Source organism: Rana temporaria (assembly GCF_905171775.1).
Source record: "Rana temporaria chromosome 2 unlocalized genomic scaffold, aRanTem1.1 chr2f, whole genome shotgun sequence".
In the NCBI taxonomy this organism is placed as follows: Eukaryota; Metazoa; Chordata; class Amphibia; order Anura; family Ranidae; genus Rana; species Rana temporaria.
Window position 1 is genome coordinate 292,393 of NW_024404411.1, and position 21,048 is coordinate 313,440.

General features: G+C 48.9%; 2 protein-coding genes across 2 annotated transcripts; both read left to right on the plus strand.

Moving 5' to 3' along the window:
• The first annotated feature begins 7,334 nt into the window (after window positions 1-7,334).
• On the plus strand, window positions 7,335-9,334 carry LOC120921572 (olfactory receptor 52A1-like). Its single transcript, XM_040334072.1, has 3 exons — window positions 7,335-7,745; window positions 8,257-8,597; window positions 9,085-9,334. The coding sequence occupies exons 1-3, from the start codon at window positions 7,335-7,337 to the stop codon at window positions 9,332-9,334; spliced, it is 1,002 nt and encodes a 333-aa protein (XP_040190006.1).
• Window positions 9,335-20,091: 10,757 nt separating this feature from the next.
• LOC120921573 (olfactory receptor 52A1-like) lies at window positions 20,092-21,048 on the plus strand. The gene has a single exon (XM_040334073.1). It carries the CDS (start codon window positions 20,092-20,094, stop codon window positions 21,046-21,048), a length of 957 nt encoding a protein of 318 aa, XP_040190007.1.

The window sequence follows — 21,048 nt, forward strand, 5'->3', positions numbered from 1 at the left end:
TACTCAACATATTTGTCGCGTACCTCACGAGCATATTGGGGGGCCAAGCCAGCGCGACCAGTGTCCAGGCCAGGAATGTTCTCTGAGGGTAGTCCTGCCTCAGAGCCCATGGAGGCTAGGTACGTCTGGGAGTGCCTGCGTAGAAAATTGTGCAAAATGCAGCAGGCAAATATAACGGTGTTCAATTTATATTCCGCCAAATGTATCGATGTCAGGAACAGGCGGAACCGGTTGCTGAGGATCCCAAAGGCATTCTCGACTACCCTCCGAGCCCTGGACAACCGAAAATTGAACACACTCCTCTCTAAGGTGAGGGTCCTCTGGGGAAAAGGCCGCATTAGGTGAGGTCCAAGGCCGAAAGCCTCGTCCGCTAGGAACACAAACGGAAGTCCTTCCACATTATCTTCATCTGGTGGCAATGCCAGACCACCAGTTTGGAGACGATCATAGAAATCAGTCCGTGCGAACACTCCCCCATCTGACATCCGGCCGTTCTTCCCCACGTCCACATATAGAAACTCATACTGTGCCGACACCACCGCCATCAACACAATACTATGATAACCCTTGTAGTTATAATAGAAGGACCCCGAGTGGGGTGGGGGCACAATGCGGACGTGTTTCCCATCTATTGCTCCACCGCAGTTAGGAAAATCCCACCGCTCGGCAAATTGGGAAGCCACAGACTGCCATTCCTGTGGTGTGGAGGGTAGCTGTGGGGACAAACAAAAAAAGAGATTTAGTACTTTGGCACATAAACATTGCAAACATAATCCTACAAGCATCCTTGTGCAACTTTACATTTTTTAAATAGCATTTGCAAATTATGAAGGGAGAATTTCGGGGCCCAAATATATAGGCCCACTTAATTAATAAGAGACTCCACAGCCCTCTGATGGGGACAAAAACACTTTGAAGGGGGGGTGGGGGGTGTTTAAACTGTTTTTAGAAAACAAAAAAACAAAAAAAAAAGTGGCATGGTGGGGGTTGGCCCGAAGATAGCATGCTGGACAGGTTAATATTGGGTAAGATCAAAATATGCAGGTAGGCCAAAATAAAAATAACATGTAAAAGCTGATATCAACATGCATAGTGAGAAAATGGAACGTTAGTTAAACACACAGCATATCTGGGAAATAAAATTAAAAGTTAGTTTGCAACATTATTATAGACACATTGTGAGGTTAAAATGAGGAAACTTACCTTCATATACTCCTCGTGCATAACTTTAATGATGGCAGCACACGTGTCCGGTATGATGACCCCAAGCGCCTGCGGAGAGATGCCTGTTGAGAACTTGAGGTCCTGCAGGCTCCTCCCAGTCGCCAGGTACCGCAACGTGGCAATAAGCCTCTGCTCGGCCGTGATGGCTTGGCGCATCACAGTGTCCTGCCTCGTGATATAGGGGGACAGAAGTTCCAGCAGACTGTTGAATACGGGGTCCGTCATGCGGAGAAAATTCCTATAGTCATTAGGATTATTCTCCTGGAGTTCCCTAAGCAGAGGCATATGTGAGAACTGGTCACGCTGGCGCAACCAATTCTTGGTCCAGAAACGCCTCCGCCCCCTGTTTCTGGCCAAAGTACTGGAATAATGAACAAATCCAGCAGCCATCCCATAAACAGCACCAACTCGCGAAAATTGACGCTGCTGCTCCATCATGGCTTCAAACCGGCCGGCTGGTCAGTCAAGAACACACTCCAACAGAAAGCACAATCAAATCCAGCGGTACCTGCAAAGAACGCACGACACACAGATACGAACGCACAGTACGAATCTGCTAAGCAGAACGAACTGCACGCCTGTACCCGAATGCCAACTACGTACCCACAAGCACACGCACTGAACGAGAAAATACTACCTGCTAAAGCCTGGAGACCGAGAAGCGCGAATCAGCTCTAACCAAACCTTCACTAACACGAGCAAAGCCGTAACTAGCAAAAGCGGAACAGAGGGCGTCGCCATTGACTTTGGCCTTTCCCTTTATAGTGACGTCAAACGTGGATTACGTGCACGCGTTCAGGTCCGCAGGGAAATATCGTCCGCTGGTGTGTACAAGCCAGCGGGCCAAATGAAAAAACAGCCTTGTACGCCGGAAACAGCCCGTCGGACATTTCGAACGGACATGTTTGCTCGTGAGTACTCGGCCTTAAACCAAGGTTCCACTGCAATTCAAATTTTCTAATAGGTTGGTTGGAAGAAATGTTAATTTCCAAGTAATTCAATTTTTTTAATACTTAATGTTTCCCCCCCCGTTTTTTCCCCCCTCCCCGTTTCTCTTTCCCCCCCTTCCTTTCTTCTCCCTCCCCCCTTCCTTTTCTCTCCCCCCGTTTTTCCTTCCCTCCCTGTTCCTTCCCCCCTTCCCTCTTCCCCCCCATCCTCTTCCCTTCCAAAACCTCCCTCCACTTTCCTGTCTCCTCTCCCACTCCATTTCCTATCTCCTCTCTCCGCTTTACTCCCCTCTTTTCCCCCTGCCTTTCCCCCTTCCCCCTTCCCCCTCCCCCTGCCCTGCCAGCTCATGGATCCTTGGGGGGGGGGGGGTTTACATATTTATATGTGTATATGTATATATACATATGTGTACACAATTTTTGTTTATACCCAGATTTCCACAATAAATCATCCCCTTGTCCGTCGCGGGGGGAACCCCCTGGGCCGCCCGGCCTCCGCGCACTATCAATTGACTCACCGGGTAAGCTATTATCATCAACTTTATTAATTCTCTTGAATTGTATATTTTATTGCTGACTTACTTTATATGTTTTTATTGCATTATTTATTCTATAGATTGGCTGTCCTGATGAAGCAGTATCTCCTGCGAAACTATTCGACTTTGACCAATCATTGATCTGTACAATTGTCTGTTTTGCAATTTTTATACATAAATAAACTTTTTATACTATTATGTTCATTTTATTTCATCAGTACCGAGATAGTCCCCCCAAACCAACTGAGTGGGTAATTCCGGGTTTAGCTTCAGCTACTATTCCCTTACCCCCACTCTCCCTTTTCAATACTTAATGTTGGTTGGAAGAATTGGTCATTTACATATAATTCAAATTTTCGAATGTACCCCATCGTTGACATCAGTGGGAGGATTAGGGACCCACCATTAGTATCAGTGAGGGGGAAATACCGAATAGTGCCCCATAGTTGGTGTCAGTGGGACAAAGAGTACCCCATTGTTGATGTCAGTAGCAAAGAAATATGTCCCAATTGTTGGTGGCAGTGGGAGGAGAAGTGCCCCACTCAAACCTGCAGTCTGTGGAACACAGAACAGCCCAAATCAATCAACAACTGCTCCACAGATTACAGAGGGGCCCAAAAGAACTAAATGTGCGCAACATCCTGACTAGGAGGGTGTTACAGTAAGGGTGAAGGTGCTACACTTGTCTGTCCCCAATGTTATCCGGCAGAACGGAAGCTTTTTTACCGTTATGCATAGAATGCATTAGGGACAAAGAACCTTGAGGCTCTAGAACAAGGGTAGGCAACCTTTGGCACTTCAGATGTTGTGGAACTACATTTCCCATGAGGCATTGCAAGGTTGGCAGTTACAATTACTCCCAGAGGCATGATGGGGTTGGCAGTTACAATTGTAGTTCTGCAACAGCCGCACTGCCACAGGTTGCCTACCCCTGCTCTAGAACCACTTTAACCAATCACTTTTCCGATTGATTCTTCCCCGTTCCTGTAACTGGAGCCCAATTGGAGGTGCCCTTGCCCTCCTCACCATCTCTAAAATATTAAGGTATGTTGTGAAGGACAAGGGAGGTGTAACGGATTATGGACTATTCTGCCTGGACATTGATAATAACTGCAGGACTTGTTACAGTTGGATTTACCACATTGTATTCTGAGCACAAAGGGTTAATTGGACAAGTCTCTTTTCATTGTTGAATGCTAATGTTCCCTTCACATAGATAATGAACCCTCTTTGTGTGCAGGTAAACAGCCCCCCTGTGAGGTGTATGCTGATGGGGATTATGTGTGAGTGATAATTGTTTTAAAGGTTAATTGAATTCTATGTGCCTGGCCAGGAAATGTTAAGTGGGGTGAGGTGCCGAAGCGTCTAGAAACTGGCCAAGTGATTAATTCAAGGAGATGTCATTGTTTCAGGGGGTCTGTGTTGAAGCCCCCTACCGGGAAAAGGGGAGGGCGGAAACTGTCATTGTTCTTGTAACAGTTGTAAGCAGATATAAGCAGGTGAAATATGCCAAATAAAGTCAGTCTGCTTGACCCTCCAAACGTAGCACGTCTCGTTTCTTGGAAGGGCGTTTGATGGGATATACCGGCGGTACCTGCATATCGCAGCTTGCCAGGGAAAAGGACGTCTCCAACGGCCGATACCCCTCACTACCAGTGGGTAGCCGTTACATTGGTTGGCAGTAGTGGGATGGTCCTTTTATCCAAAGAGCAAGTTCTGAATGGAGTCGCAGTACGCCAGGCTGAAAAGATCCACACTGAAAGATCTATTGGAGATTCGTGGTAGGAGCGCCAGCAACAGACCACGGAGGGAGCTGATAGCTGAACTGCTGGAGCTGGACGAAATGGATGGATCCATGGAAGGAACGGAGCCCCTTGCACCGGTCAGCGAAGAAGATGTAATTACTGGGATTGTACAGCGGAGATTATCCTTGTATCCAGAAACGTCCGTGGAACTAATCAACCAGCTGTTCCGGGAAGCAAGGGAAGAAATACAAACGAAGAGGGGACAAGAACTGGAACTGGTAAGAGCGAGACAGCCCATTACACCTGCAGTTCCTACCCCCCCACCCGCTGCTACAGGAAAGAAAATACCGTTCACTGCATTTAAAGCTTTTGTAGAAAGTGAGGAGGAAATCGATGGATATTTGGCGGACTTTGAGAGGCAGTGCTCACTACACCAGGTACCACCAGACCAATGGGTAACTATTTTGTCGGGGAAATTGTCAGGCAAAGCCAACGAAGCCTTTCGGGCTCTCGCTCCAGAGGATATTTTACAATATCAGCAAGTTAAAAAGGCGCTGCTAACCCGATATGCCGTAACGCCAGAAGCCTACCGCCGGCGCTTCCGGGAGTCCAAGAAGATGGCTGTGGACTCCCACATGGAATGGGCCAACCAGTTACAAAGGGTGGCATCCCTTTGGGTCCAAGGGTGCAAGGCCAACACCGGGGAGGAAGTATTGCAGCTGTTCCTAATGGAACATTTCTTCCAAGACCTGGCCGCAGACATACAAGACTGGGTACGAGATCGCCGTCCCGCTAACTTAAACGAGGCGGCTCGGCTAGCAGATGAGTACGCGGAGACAAGGAAAGTAAGCCAGGGTACGACGCGGCTGGCTCAGAAGGTAGAACCGCGTACTCCAACCGTCACCCCACGCCCAGAGTTTCGAGCTCCAGTCCCACCACGTCCTCAGGGGCCTAGCAACTACCCCCGGGATTCGCCTAGGGTGACGTGCCATCACTGCAGCGACACGGGACATATTGCTCGTTATTGCCCTTTGAGAGCTACAAATAACAATTGGAGACGCACAACACCCAACACAGAGGGCACTCCATCACGTCCCTCTGCGGCCCACTGCCTGGAGACCGAGGGGGGCCCTGAGGAATGTCTGGGAATTTGGTATGAGGCAGACCCAATACAAGCGGCCTCTCCGGATAACCGTCAGCATCACCGTCAGGAGGTACGAGTGAATGGACAAGTAGCACAAGGCTTAAGAGATTCTGGGACTACTATCACTCTGATTCAAAAACATCTGGTAAAGCCAGAGAACGTGTCCACTCGCACAGTTGCCGTCCGGGTCGCAGGGGGTGCTGTATTTCGCGTACCCACCACCCGTGTGCACTTAGACTGGGGAGCCGGGTCAGGAAAGACCACAGTTGGTATCATGGACAACCTACCTGCCGAGGTGGTGCTGGGCAACGACATTGGCCCTCTGACTTCGGCTTATTTACCTACACCTGCTGCTGCTTGTCCCGGGACCACCCGCGTTGCTGGAATCAACCCGCTTGCTGCTGAGAACCGGGTAAGACTACCTTCCCCGACATGTACTGTAGATCCGGCACAATATCACAGTCTAAAATGGGAATGTGACAAGTTGGCCAGTGAGAAATCAGAGATGCAACGACACTATGTCATGTATTATGAGATGTCCCGTGGCTTGAACATTGAAATGCACAAACAGGCGGAAATTGGCAAAAGATTAAATGGGATTTGCATCCAGGTGGTGCCGTATCTGTCCCAAGAGCATCAGCAACAGGTTTTGGGAGCCATTGAGAGAGCAAAGCAAGTGACTGTTCCAGAATTGAATTCTATTCTTCACCGTCACCATCAGCTACCGACCTGGTAAGCCAATGGGAAGGCCGACGGACTGTCCAGGCAAACGGAACTTTTACCCTAACAGCAGACCGGATATCCCCAAGTTGATCCGAAAAGGATCAATCCGGGTCTGCCGAAGTGTTCCACAAAAGGGGGGCAGTGTAACGGATTATGGACTATTCTGCCTGGACATTGATAATAACTGCAGGACTTGTTACAGTTGGATTTACCACATTGTATTCTGAGCACAAAGGGTTAATTGGACAAGTATCTTTTCATTGCTGGAATGCTAATGTTCCCTTCACATAGATAATGAACCCTCTTTGTGTGCAGGTAAACAGCCCCCCTGTGAGGTGTATGCTGATGGGGATTATGTGTGAGTGATAATTGTTTTAAAAGTTAATTGAATTCTATGTGCCTGGCCAGGAAATGTTAAGTGGGGTGAGGTGCCGAAGCGGCTAGAAACTGGCCAAGTGATTAATTCAAGGAGATGTCATTGTTTCAGGGGGTCTGTGTTGAAGCCCCCTACCGGGAAAAGGGGAGGGCGGAAACTGTCATTGTTCTTGTAACAGTTGTAAGCAGATATTAGCAGGTGAAATATGCCAAATAAAGTCAGTCTGCTTGACTCTGCAAACGTAGCCTGTCTCGTTTCTTGGAAGGGCGTTCGATGGGATATACCGGCGGTACCTGCATATCGCAGCTTGCCAGGGAAAAGGACGTCTCCAACGGCCGATACCCCTCACTACCAGTGGGTAGCCGTTACAGGAGGCTCACGTGTTCTCCATCTGTGGACATCTTCAGTGTCTTCTATGGATCCTGCGGCAGGAGATCTTCAGAGAAGGGAAGTACGGGATGAATCTTGTACCTGATGTAAAGTGAACCCGCTACGGTCAGAGAAAAGCTAAAATGATTCATATAAATACATATTTTTGTAATTATTTGTCTTCTATCCCATTAGCTGACCAACCACTCCAGTAGATTCATCCTATATAGAGATCTGAGGTCTTTGTTGTAGAAGAGGATCAGCAGAGGAATGAGTGGCATCAAAGTCAATGGCACATTCTATCCCACTGCCCTCATCCTGGTTAGAATTCCCGGACTAGAAGGATCTTATCATTTGGTAGGCGCCGTTGTTTGCCTATGTTATCTTCTGGGATTGCTTGGAAACATTATGCTCCTGGCTGTCATCTCAGCCTCTTCTGTCCTCAACAAGCCTATGTTCATTTTACTTTCTCTGTTGGCCTTCAATGATGCCCTTCTGTCTACAAGCATAGTCCCCAAAATGCTGTCCGTCTTCTGGTTCCAGGAAAGACTCATTGGTTTTGACTTTTGCCTCTTCCAGATGTTCTTCCTACATTCTTTAAGCAGCTTTGAGTCAGGCCTTTTGTTTGGTATGGCATTTGACCGTTATATCGCCATCTGCCTGTCAGGATCAGCAGCTATGGTGACCAGACACGTAGCTACACAGAGGAACTGAGACCAAACAAAGGATATATGTATTAAGTGTTATTTATTTACAGTGAACATACACCAATAAACATACACAGCAACCAGTGAAAACATAAACCACTCCAGCAAACAAGAATAACTAATAAACCTAACAGCTATCTATATACAAAATCTACAACATAAGGGAAAAGGCAACAGGGATGCAAGGAAAGGGACACGGCTGGGGACAAGAGCAAAGAACAAGGCAAGAAGGGTGCAGGATGGATCAGGATAAGGGCAGGTTATCAGGCACAAGCTGGTAGCAGGCAGACAGGAAAGGACCAGAATCGTAACGCCCTGGGGAAAGGGAGGAGCAGCCTTAAATATCCACCTGGCAGTTGGAGCCAGGTATGGCTGATCAGAACCTGCTGGCTTCTGGGAGACACCTGCTGGTGGACACTGGAACTGCACCAAACAGCCCAGAGCAGGATAGTGCCACCAGCAGGTGAACTTAATCCTAACACTGCCAACCGCTCAGCTATGGGTCCATAATGACCAACGCCATCATCATCAAGCTGGTCATCTTCTTACTGCTCAGAGCAGTCGGCTTAATTGGGCCCTCCATCATTTTGATCAAGAAATTTCCTGCGTTTAAAAACAACGTTGTGCCCCATTCATACTGTGAGCACATATCGATCGTGAAACTTGCTGCTGCCGACAACAGAATAAACAGCGCTCTGGGGTTGGCCGTGGCGTTCACGATCTCAGGAACAGACCTGCTGTTTATCCTGGTGTCCTACTGCGCCATCTTTAAGGCCGTCTTCAGCCTTCCATCCAAAGAGGCCCGGCTGAAGACCTTTAAGGCCGGGTACACACGGACAAACATGTATGGTGAAAGCGGTCCGTCGGACCGTTTTCACCATACATGTCTGCCAGAGGGCTTCTGTACGATGGTTGTACACACCATCGTACAGAAGTCCGCGCGTAAACAATACGCGGGGCGTGTCCGCGGTGTCGCCGCGTCGATGACGCGGTGTCGCCGCGACAATGACGCGGCGACGTGGGCGGCCCGCCTTTAAAATGCTTCCACGCATGCGTCGAAGTCATTCGACGCATGCGAGGGACGGCGGGCGCCTGGACATGTACGGTAGGTCTGTACTGACGACCGTACATGTCCGAGCGGGCTGAATTCCAGCGGGCTGTTTTAAAACAAGTCCAGGAATATTTGTCTGCTGGGAAAAGGCCCGGCGGGCAAATGTTTGCTGGAATTCGGCCCGCTCGCGCCCACACACGACCAAACATGTCTGCTGAAACTGGCCTGCGGGCCAGTTTCAGCAGACATGTTTGGTCGTGAGTATGGGGCCTAACACCTGCATACCTCATATGTGCATCTTTCTAAGTTTTTATGGTCTGGCCATCTTCAACTTCCTGTCCCACCGGTATGGCGGCAAAAGGATCCCACCTTATGTTCACATAGTTCTAGCCAATACGTACCTTCTCCTCCCACCCATGCTTAATCCAATTATTTATGGAGTGAAGACTAAACTGATCTGGGAGCAAGTCTGGAAAGCTTTGTCTATCAACGTCCCCATGAAAAGTGACTGAATCTGTAGGCCTGATGTATATTTGTCCCTCATTCTGTATATTCCTAGTTCACCCCAAAATCCAGAAGCCTACCAAAAGGTTCACCTGATATTAATTCCAAGTATGTGTGACTGTAGTGGGGACATTAGACCTTTAGGTTTATGTGAGTCCAGGACAGCCAGAAAAGAGTTGGTGGCACCTTAGACAGCTTGAGGACTGGGCCCTCCCTGGGCCTGACCACCAACATTCCCCAGGGCCTACCCATTGGCCATCCTACCAAATCTGCTCACTGGCCACCCCACCAAATCGGCTCACTGGTAGAGTTGAGCGGACACCTGGATGTTCGGGTTCAGGAACCCGAACCCGAACTCCGAACCCCATTGTAGTCAATGGGACTCGGACTTTTAGAAAAAAAATGCGCGGAGGTCCCCGCAAATTCAATAACCAGACCCTTCAGGTCTGGTATGGATATTAAGGGGAACCCCGTCGTCAATTAAAAAAAAATTGACGTGCGGTTCCCCCTAAATATCCATAACCAGACCCGTTATCCGAGCACGTTGACATGGCCGGCCGCAGAAAAGAGCGGGGACAGAGTGCGGCCCCCCCTCTCCTGAACCGCACCAGGCCACATGCCCTCAACATGGGGAGGATGTCCCCATGTTGATGGGGACAGGGGTCTCATCCCCACAACCCTTGCCTGGTGGTTGTGGGGGTATGCGGGTGGGAGGCTTATCAGAATCTGGAAGACCCCTTTAACAAAGGGGACCCCCAGATCCTGACCCCCCCTGTGTGAAATGGTAATGGGGTACACTGTACCCCTAACATTTCACGAAGGAAGTGTAAATTCTTGTAAAAAAAAAAACACACACACACCGTAGAATAAAGTCCTTTAATAATAATAATAAAAAAAAACTCCAGCGGTGATAATCCACTAGTTCCCGCCTTCCTGCTCCAACGTTGTCCTGATCCAGCGACGAGTGCGGGTGATCTCCAGCGATGAGAAGATCCAGCGATGGGTGATCTCCGCTCCAGCGATGAGAAGATCCATCCATCCGGAGCGCAGCATCCCCGACCTTCTCTCATCGCTAGACCCTCTGCTACGTCACTGGGGAAGCCCAGGGTCTTCCCTCTTCCTGGGCTTCCCCAGTGACGTAGCAGAGGGTACGTCAGAGGGTGTGGGGTCACGTGACGGGTGGCCCTGCCTCCTCTATATAAGTAATGTCACAGCTCCAGCGCGTCATTCGCTGATCTTCCAGATTCTGATAAGCCCCCCACCCGCAGACCCCCACAACCACCAGGCAAGGGTTGTGGGGATGAGGCCCTTGTCCCCATCAACATGGGGACATCCTCCCCATGTTGAGGGCATGTGGCCTGGTGCGGTTCAGGAGAGGGGGGGCCGCACTCTGTCCCCCCTCTTTTCTGCGGCCGGCCAGGTTAACGTGCTCGGATAAGGGGTCTGGTGTGAATTTTTTTTGCATTGATACATGTTTCCTGGGACAGGACCCGGGTCCCCAAACACTTTTTAGAACAATAAATTGCATATTAGCCTTTAAAATTAACACTTTAGATTTCTCCCACAGACTTTAACAGGGTGTTCCGCGGCTTTTCGAATTTGCAGCGAACACCCCTAATTGTTCGTTGTTTGCCGAACAGGCGAACAGGCAATGTTTGACTCAAACTCGAAGCTCATCCCTAGTCACTGGCCATCCTACCAAATCTGCTCACTGGCCTTCCTACCAAATCTGCTCCCTGGCCACCCTACCAAATCTGCTCACTGGCCATCCCATCAAATCTGCTCGCTGGCCATCCCTACCAAATCTGCTCACTGGCCTTCCTACCAAATCTGCTCACTGGCCATCCCTACCAAATCTGCTCACTGGCCATCCCTACCAAATCTGCTCATTGGCCATCCCTACCAAATCTGCTCATTAGCCATCCTATTAAATCTGCTCACTGGCCCTCCTTCCAAATATGCCCACTGACCATCCTACCAAATCTGCCCACTTGCCATCCTACCAAATTTGCCCACTCGCCATCCTACCAAATCTGCCCACTGGCCATCCTACCAAATCTGCCCACTGGCCATCCTACCTACCATCCTAGATTTCTCCCATAGACTTTAACAGGGTGTTCCGCGGCTTTTCGAATTTGCTGCGAACACCCCTAATTGTTCGTTGTTTGCCGAACAGGCGGACACGCAATGTTTGACTCGAACTCGAAGCTCATCCCTAGTCACTGGCCATCCTACCAAATCTGCTCACTGGCCTTCCTACCAAATCTGCTCGCTGGCCATCCTACTAAATCTGGTCACTGGCCGTCCCATCAAATCTGCTCACTGGCCATCCCTACCAAATCTGCTCACTGGACACCCCACCAAATCTGCTCCCTGGCCACCCTACCAAATCTGCTCACTGGCCGTCCCTACCAAATCTGCTCACTGGCCATCCCTACCAAATCTGCTCACTGGACACCCCACCAAATCTGCTCCCTGGCCACCCTACCAAATCTGCTCACTGGACACCCCACCAAATCGGCTCTCTGCCCATCCTACCAAATCGGCTCTCTGGCCATCCTACCAAATCTGCTCACTGGCCATCCTACTAAATCTGCTCACTGGCCGTACTACAAAATCTGCTCACTGGCCATCCCATCAAATCTGCTCGCTGGCCATCCCTACCAAATCTGCTCACTGGCCTTCCTACCAAATCTGCTCACTGGCCATCCCTACCAAATCTGCTCACTGGCCATCCCTACCAAATCTGCTCATTGGCCATCCCTACCAAATCTGCTCATTAGCCATCCTATTAAATCTGCTCACTGGCCCTCCTTCCAAATATGCCCACTGACCATCCTACCAAATCTGCCCACTCGCCATCCTACCAAATTTGCCCACTCGCCATCCTACCAAATCTGCCCACTGGCCATCCTACCAAATCTGCCCACTGGCCATCCTACCAAATCTGCTCACTGGCCACCCTACTAAATCTGCTCACTGGCCCTCCTTCCAAATATGCCCACTGACCATCCTACCAAATCTGCCCACTCGCCATCCTACCAAATTTGCCCACTCGCCATCCTACCAAATCTGCCCACTGGCCATCCTACCAAATCTGCCCACTGGCCATCCTACCAAATCTGCCCACTGGCCATCCTACCTACCATCCTAGATTTCTCCCATAGACTTTAACAGGGTGTTCCGCGGCTTTTCGAATTTGCTGCGAACACCCCTAATTGTTCGTTGTTTGCCGAACAGGCGGACACGCAATGTTTGACTCGAACTCGAAGCTCATCCCTAGTCACTGGCCATCCTACCAAATCTGCTCACTGGCCTTCCTACCAAATCTGCTCGCTGGCCATCCTACTAAATCTGGTCACTGGCCGTCCCATCAAATCTGCTCACTGGCCATCCCTACCAAATCTGCTCACTGGACACCCCACCAAATCTGCTCCCTGGCCACCCTACCAAATCTGCTCACTGGCCGTCCCTACCAAATCTGCTCACTGGCCATCCCTACCAAATCTGCTCACTGGACACCCCACCAAATCTGCTCCCTGGCCACCCTACCAAATCTGCTCACTGGACACCCCACCAAATCGGCTCTCTGCCCATCCTACCAAATCGGCTCTCTGGCCATCCTACCAAATCTGCTCACTGGCCATCCTACTAAATCTGCTCACTGGCCGTACTACAAAATCTGCTCACTGGCCATCCCATCAAATCTGCTCGCTGGCCATCCCTACCAAATCTGCTCACTGGCCTTCCTACCAAATCTGCTCACTGGCCATCCCTACCAAATCTGCTCACTGGCCATCCCTACCAAATCTGCTCATTGGCCATCCCTACCAAATCTGCTCATTAGCCATCCTATTAAATCTGCTCACTGGCCCTCCTTCCAAATATGCCCACTGACCATCCTACCAAATCTGCCCACTCGCCATCCTACCAAATTTGCCCACTCGCCATCCTACCAAATCTGCCCACTGGCCATCCTACCAAATCTGCCCACTGGCCATCCTACCAAATCTGCTCACTGGCCACCCTACTAAATCTGCTCACTGGCCCTCCTTCCAAATATGCCCACTGACCATCCTACCAAATCTGCCCACTCGCCATCCTACCAAATTTGCCCACTCGCCATCCTACCAAATCTGCCCACTGGCCATCCTACCAAATCTGCCCACTGGCCATCCTACCAAATCTGCCCACTGGCCATCCTACCTACCATCCTAGATTTCTCCCATAGACTTTAACAGGGTGTTCCGCGGCTTTTCGAATTTGCTGCGAACACCCCTAATTGTTCGTTGTTTGCCGAACAGGCGAACAGGCAATGTTTGACTCGAACTCGAAGCTCATCCCTAGTCACTGGCCATCCTACCAAATCTGCTCACTGGCCTTCCTACCAAATCTGCTCGCTGGCCATCCTACTAAATCTGGTCACTGGCCGTCCCATCAAATCTGCTCACTGACCATCCCTACCAAATCTGCTCACTGGACACCCCACCAAATCTGCTCCCTGGCCACCCTACCAAATCTGCTCACTGGACACCCCACCAAATCGGCTCTCTGCCCATCCTACCAAATCGGCTCTCTGGCCATCCTACCAAATCTGCTCACTGGCCATCCTACTAAATCTGCTCACTGGCCGTACTACAAAATCTGCTCACTGGCCATCCCATCAAATCTGCTCGCTGGCCATCCCTACCAAATCTGCTCACTGGCCTTCCTACCAAATCTGCTCAATGGCCATCCCTACCAAATCTGCTCACTGGCCATCCCTACCAAATCTGCTCATTGGCCATCCCTACCAAATCTGCTCATTAGCCATCCTATTAAATCTGCTCACTGGCCCTCCTTCCAAATATGCCCACTGACCATCCTACCAAATCTGCCCACTCGCCATCCTACCAAATTTGCCCACTCGCCATCCTACCAAATCTGCCCACTGGCCATCCTACCAAATCTGCCCACTGGCCATCCTACCAAATCTGCTCACTGGCCACCCTACCAAATCTTCTCACTGGCCACCCTACCAAATCTGCTCACTGGCCACCCTACCAAATCTTCTCACTGGCCACCCTACCAAATCTGCTGACTGGCCACCCTACCAAATCTGCTCACTGGTCATCCTACCAAATCTGCTCACTGGTCATCCTACCAAATCTGCTCACTGGCCATCCCACCAAATCTGCTCATTGGCCATCCCTCCGAGTCCTTTAGTGCACCCACTATTATTTGAACACTCTTACTATATGGAAATGAATAGTGTATTCCAAGTCATCAGTGCTTTCAAGATTTTAAAGGAGGGAATTATTACTGTATATTTTGGCAAAAAAAATATGAAGTAGCCACCATTAGAGGTGGGGGGATGGTTCGGCGATTTTTTCGGGAGCGGTGAATTTAATAATGCTTAAAGTGAAACAAAAAAAGGGAAATATTCCTTTACATTTCGTGCATGTGGGGGGTTCCTTAGTCTGCCTGTAAAGTAGCGCATCTTTCCGATGTTTAGAACAATACCACAGTAAAGTCACTTAAAACTACTCGCGGCTATAATGAATTGTCAGGTCCCGGCAATACAGATAAAACTCATTGGAAAAAAACGGCATGGGTTCCCCCCTAAGTCCATTTCCAGGCCCTTTGGGTCTGATATGAATATTAAGGAAAACCCCAAACCAAAATGTAAAAAAATAAAACTCCATTATGATGGCCATGGAAGAGGGAGGGACCTCCACAATAATAGCCATGGAAGAGGGAGGGACCTCCATAATGATGGCCATGGAAAAGAGGTGGGGGACCTCCATAAAAATGGCCATGGAAGGGAAGTGGGTTGATCGCCATAATAATGACCATGGAAGAGGGAGGGACCTCCATAATAATGACCATGGAAGAGGGAGGGACCTCCATAATAATGGCCATGGAAGAGGGAGGGACCTCCATAATAATGGCCATGGAAGAGGGAAGGACCACCATGATAATAGTCATGGAAGAGGGAGGAACCTTCATAATAATGGCCATGGAAGGGAGGTGGGGGAACCTCCATAATAATGGTCATGGAAGGGAGGTGGGGGACCTCCATAATAATGACCATGGAAGGGAGGTGGGGGACCTCCATAATAATGGCCATTAAAGGGAGGTGGGGGGACCTCCATAAGGATGGCCCTGGAAAGGAGGAGGGGGGACCTCCATAATGATGGCCCTGGAAAGATGGAGGGGTTACCTCCATAATAATGGTCATGGAAGAGGGAAGGCCCTCTATAATAATGACCATGGTAGAGGGAAGTACTTACACAATAATGGTCATGGAAGAGGGTGGGACCTCCATAATAATGGCCATAGAAGGGAGGTGTGGGGACCTCCATAATAATGGCCATGGAAGGGAGGTGGGGGGACCTCCATAATAATGGTCATGGAAGGGAGGTGGGGGACCTCCATAATAATGGCCCTGGAAAGATTGAGGGGTTACCTCCATAATAATGGCCATGAAAGAGGGAAGGCCCTCTATAATAATGGCCATGGTAGAGGGAAGGACCTCCACAATAATGGTCATGGAAGAGGGAAGGACCTCCACAATAATGGTCATGGAAGAGGGAGGGACCTCCATATTAATGGCCATAGAAGGGAGGTGTGGGGACCTCCATAATAATGGCCATGGAAGGGAAGTGGGGGACCTCCATAATGATGGCCATGGAAGAGGGAGGGACCTCCATAATAATGGCCATAGAAGGGAGGTGTGGGGACCTCCATAATAATGGCCATGGAAGGGAGGTGGGGGGACCTCCATAATAATGGCCATGGAAGAAGGAGAGACCTCCATTATGATGGCCATGGAAGAGGGAGGGACCTCCACAATAATAGCCATGGAAGAGGAAGGGACCTCCATAATAATGACCATGGTAGAAGAAATTAACTAATGTAAAATGGCATGTGGTTGCCATCATCCCTTAGTCAATTATAAACTGAATAAGTCGGCTGAATAATAAACTGAATAAGAAGGCTATTGGCATGCAAGACAGATGATCCCGATTATCTGTCTTGCATGCCAATAGCCTACTGATGACGGGCATGTTTTGACTGACAGTATCATTCTGATTATTTTTTACAATGATCTCTTGTTTACTATTGACAGTGTTTTTCTATTATAGATGTTTTGTAATAAAATTATATTTTTTTATTATTTTTTTGCGTGCAATATTTGTTGCCTTGAAAAACCCACTTCCTTTGAGTTTTTCAGTTTATAATAATGGCCATGGAAGAGGGAGGGACCTCCATCATAATGGCCATGGAAGGGAGGTGGAGGGACCTCCATAAGAGGGAGGAACCTTTTGTAATAATGGCCATGGAAGGGAGGTGGAGGGACCTCCATAATAATAGCCATGGAAGAGGGAGGGACCTCCATAATAATGGCCATGGAAGAGGGAATGACCTCCATAATTAAGGCCATGGAAGAGGGAGTGACCTCCATAATAATGGCCTTGAAAGAGGGAGGGACCTACATAATAATGGCCATGGAAGAGGGAATGACCTCCATAATTAAGGCCATGGAAGAGGGAGGAAGGGACCTCCATAATAACGGCCATGGTTTTTTGATGAAAATTATGTGAATATCATTTTTTTTTAATTATTTCTGCTTTGTTGGTATTTTTATATCTGATGTTTTATTTCCAACACACAAATCTCAGACGATCCAATTATAATGATGTCAGGGGAGGTGTGGCGGTCTGTTGGGTCCTGTAGACGAAGACGGTCTGTTGGGTCTTGTAGACGAAGACGGTCTATTGGGTCTTGTAGACGAAGACGGTCTGTTGGGTCTTGTAGATGAAGACGGTCTGTTGGGTCTTGTAGATGAAGACGGTCTGTTGGGTCTTGTAGAAGAGGACGGTCTGTTGGGTCCTGTAGATGAAGACGGTCTGTTGGGTCTTGTAGATGAAGACGGTCTGTTGGGTCTTGTAGATGAAGATGGTCTGTTGGGTCTTGTAGACGAAGACGGTCTGTTGGGTCTTGTAGATGAAGGCGGTCTGTTGGGTCTTGTAGACAAAGACGGTCTGTTGGGTCTTGTAGATGAAGACGGTCTGTTGGGTCTTGTAGATGAAGACGGTCTGTTGGGTCTTGTAGACGAAGACGGTCTGTTGGGTCTTGTAGATGCCGGCCATCCTCGGGACACAAGACCGGTGATAATTCTCAGTCGGTATAAATAGAAGACAACTGCAGCTCTGCATGAAGAGAGAACGCCGGATGGGTGAGATGAGATTCGATCGTTCGTTATATTGGAAGGATAAAAGAAAGAATTCCATGAGGTGTCTTCATTGTACATAGTGAAGGACCTCGGGATATAAAATCCGGTAATACGATAAGAAAAGACTTGATATGAATGCTCTGATTGGAGGAAGTGACCACAGACATGAGATCCTCACCTGTGAGAAGATCATTATCATTTATAGAGCCTCTCACCAGGAGGGGAAAGAGATCTGTTGGGGGGGGGGGGTAAAATCAAATGACTTGGCCGTGTGATGTCATCTAATGCTGAGAGATGGAGGCCAGAAGATCCGACCCCTAAACTTCCTTCACACCATCATTTCTACACATACCTCCTCATCGGTCCGAGGAGAACCAAAATCATTAATATTTCCAAACTCCGAGAACTCCTCCTGAAAATCTATCTTCACTTAATTGTAGCTGGGGGAGGGGCTTTATAAAGATTGGAGATATTCATATCGGTAGTTTGTTTCTCTTTTTTTTATAATTTATTTTCTGTTGTCCTCCATCGTCCCTTTCATCTCATTTCTGTATTCATCTCTACAAATTGTCCTTCGATATTCCCAGCAATGTGTGTGATTTATATCTAGATTGTATTCCATGATAAAGTGGTTAGAACCTCCGTTGTGTTCATTCATTTTATTTATTTATTTAAATATTACAAATGTAAACCACCGTCATCCCTCTACCGTCATCCCTCTACCGTCATCCCTCTACCATCATCCCTCCACTGTCATCCCTCCACCGTCATCCCTCCACCATCTTCCCTCCACCATTGTCCCTCCACCGTCATCCCTCCACCATCTTCCCTCCACCATTGTCCCTCCACCATTATCCCTCTACCATCATCCCGCTACCGTTATCCTTCCACCGTCATCCCTCCACCGTCATCCCTCTACTGTCATCCCTCCACCATCATCCCTCTATCGTTATCCTTCCACCGTCATCCTTCCACTGTCATCCCTCCACCGTCATCCCTCCACCATCTTCCCTCCACCATTGTCCCTCCACCATTATCCCTCTACCATCATCCCTCTACCGTTATCCTTCCACCGTCATCCCTCCACCGTTATCCCTCCACCATTGTCCTCCACCTTTATCATTCCCCAATTATCCCTCCATCATCTTCCCTCCACCATTGTCCCTCCACCATTGTCCCTCCACCATTGTCCCTCAACCATTATCCCTCTACCATTGTCCCTCCACCATTGTCCCTCCACCATTATCCCTCTACCATTGTCCCTCCACCATTGTCCCTCCACCGTTATCCCTCCACCGTCATCCCTCCACCACCATCCCTCTACCATTATCCTTCCACCGTCACCCCTCCACCATTGTCCCTCCACCATTGTCCTCCACCTTTATCACTCCACTGTTATCACTCCACTGTTATCCCTCCACCATTGTCTCTCCACCATTACCACTCCACAATTATCCCTCCACCATTATCCCTTCACTATTATCCCTCTACTATTATCCCTCCACCATTATCCCTCCACCATTGCACTGCACTGTATTAAAGGCCCTTGATTTCTGAGGATAGTGCCTGATTTTTGGAGCCCCTCCCAAGATAAAAGGTGTCTACGAATGTGTCCATGTTTATTATGTCCCCGTTTTTCTTTCTAATTAGTCCCCGGCCTGGCTGCCAGAGGACTTTAACTCAATTATCAGGTGGATCAAACTGTCCCTCTTTCTACTATTTCAAAATTGCTATGCTGCATACACACACACGATCAGAAGCCAAGCTTGATTGGAACTCCGTCAGAAAAACCATCCAAGGTTTTTCCAACGGAATTCCGCTCAAGCTTGGCTTGCATACACGCGGTCACACAAAAGTTCTCTGAACCGTCAAGAACCCACGGTGACGCACAACACTACGACGAGCCGGGAAAATGAAGTTCAATGCTCCCGAGCATGCATCGAATTGTTTCCGAGCATGCGTCGGAATTTTGCACATTGGAATTGCTACGGACGACCGGCATTTTTTTGGTCGGGAAGTTTGAGAACCAGCTCTCAAATTTTAAGATTGGGGCCTAAGCACAGTCAGAATTTCCGACCAAAAGCTCACATCAAACTTTTCTTGTCAGAAATTCTCACCGTGTGTACGCAGCATTTAACTTTCCTAAATCTTCCATCCACCCCCGATTATTACTGGTAGTGGTTGCGAAAGCACATGTGGGCGTAACCAATAATAATTTGCATATTAAACAACCACAAAGCCTGTAACTGTGGGCGTGGCAGGGGGTGTGTCCGTTGAATTGAACTGAATCGTGTCCCTTTTTTGTCCTTCCAGAATTTCGGGAGATTTGTTGTGACGGACAAGGGAAGGTCACGGGTTTCCCGTCATATGTTGACGTTCTTCATACTTTTTGTGGTTCCTGCAGCAGAAGAGCTCAGAGAAGGGACGACCAAGATGCCCATTGAGTAATTCGAAGGCTTCAGTCCCATCAGGTGACAAGTCCCTTCCAGTAGATTCATCCTCCATAGAGATCTGTGGACTTCGGTGTAGAAGAGGATCAGCAGAGGAATGCCGGACATCAAAGCCAATGGCACATTCTATCCCACCGCCTTCATCCTGGTTGGGATTCCCGGACTAGAAGGGGTTTATAACTGGTTAGGCGCTGGTGTTTGCCTATGTTATGTCCTGGCATTGCTTGGAAACACCATGCTCCTGACCGTCATCTCAGCCTCTTCTGGCCTCCACAAGCCTATGTTCATTTTCCTTTCTATGTTGGCCTCCAATGACGCCCTTCTATCCACAAGCATTTCCCCACAAATGCTGTCCGTCTTTTGGTTCCAGAAGAGACACATTAGTTTTGAGTCGTGTCTCCTCCAGATGTTCTTCCTCCATTCCTTCACCAGCCTGGAGTCAGGACTTTTGCTTGGTATGTCCTTTGACCGTTATATCGCAGTCTGCCAACCGCTCCGGTATGGGTCCATAATGACCAACTCCATCATCGTCAGACTGGTCATCGTCTTACTGCTCAGAGCGGTTGCTTTGGTTGGCCCCTGCGTGGTTTTAGTCAAGAGATTTCCAGCTTTCAAAACCAACGTTGTGCCGCATTCATACTGTGAGCACATGGCGATCGTGAAACTTGCTGCTGCCGACATCAGAATAAACAGCGCCCTGGGGTTGGCCGTGGCATTCACCATCTTGGGTGTAGACCTGCTGTTCATCCTGGTATCCTACTGCGCCATCTTCCACGCTGTCTTCAGCCTTCCATCCAAAGCCGCCCGGCTGAAGACCTTTAACACCTGCATACCTCATATGTGCGTCTTTCTAAGCTTTCATGGTCTGGCCCTCTTCACTTTCCTGTCCCACCGGTATGGAGGTAAAAGGATTCCACCTTATGTTCACATAATTCTAGCCGATACGTACCTTCTAGTCCCACCCATGCTAAATCCGATTATTTATGGAGTGAAGACCAAACTGATCCGGGAGCAAGTCTGGAAAGCTTTGTCTACATATAAAAACCCTCACTGA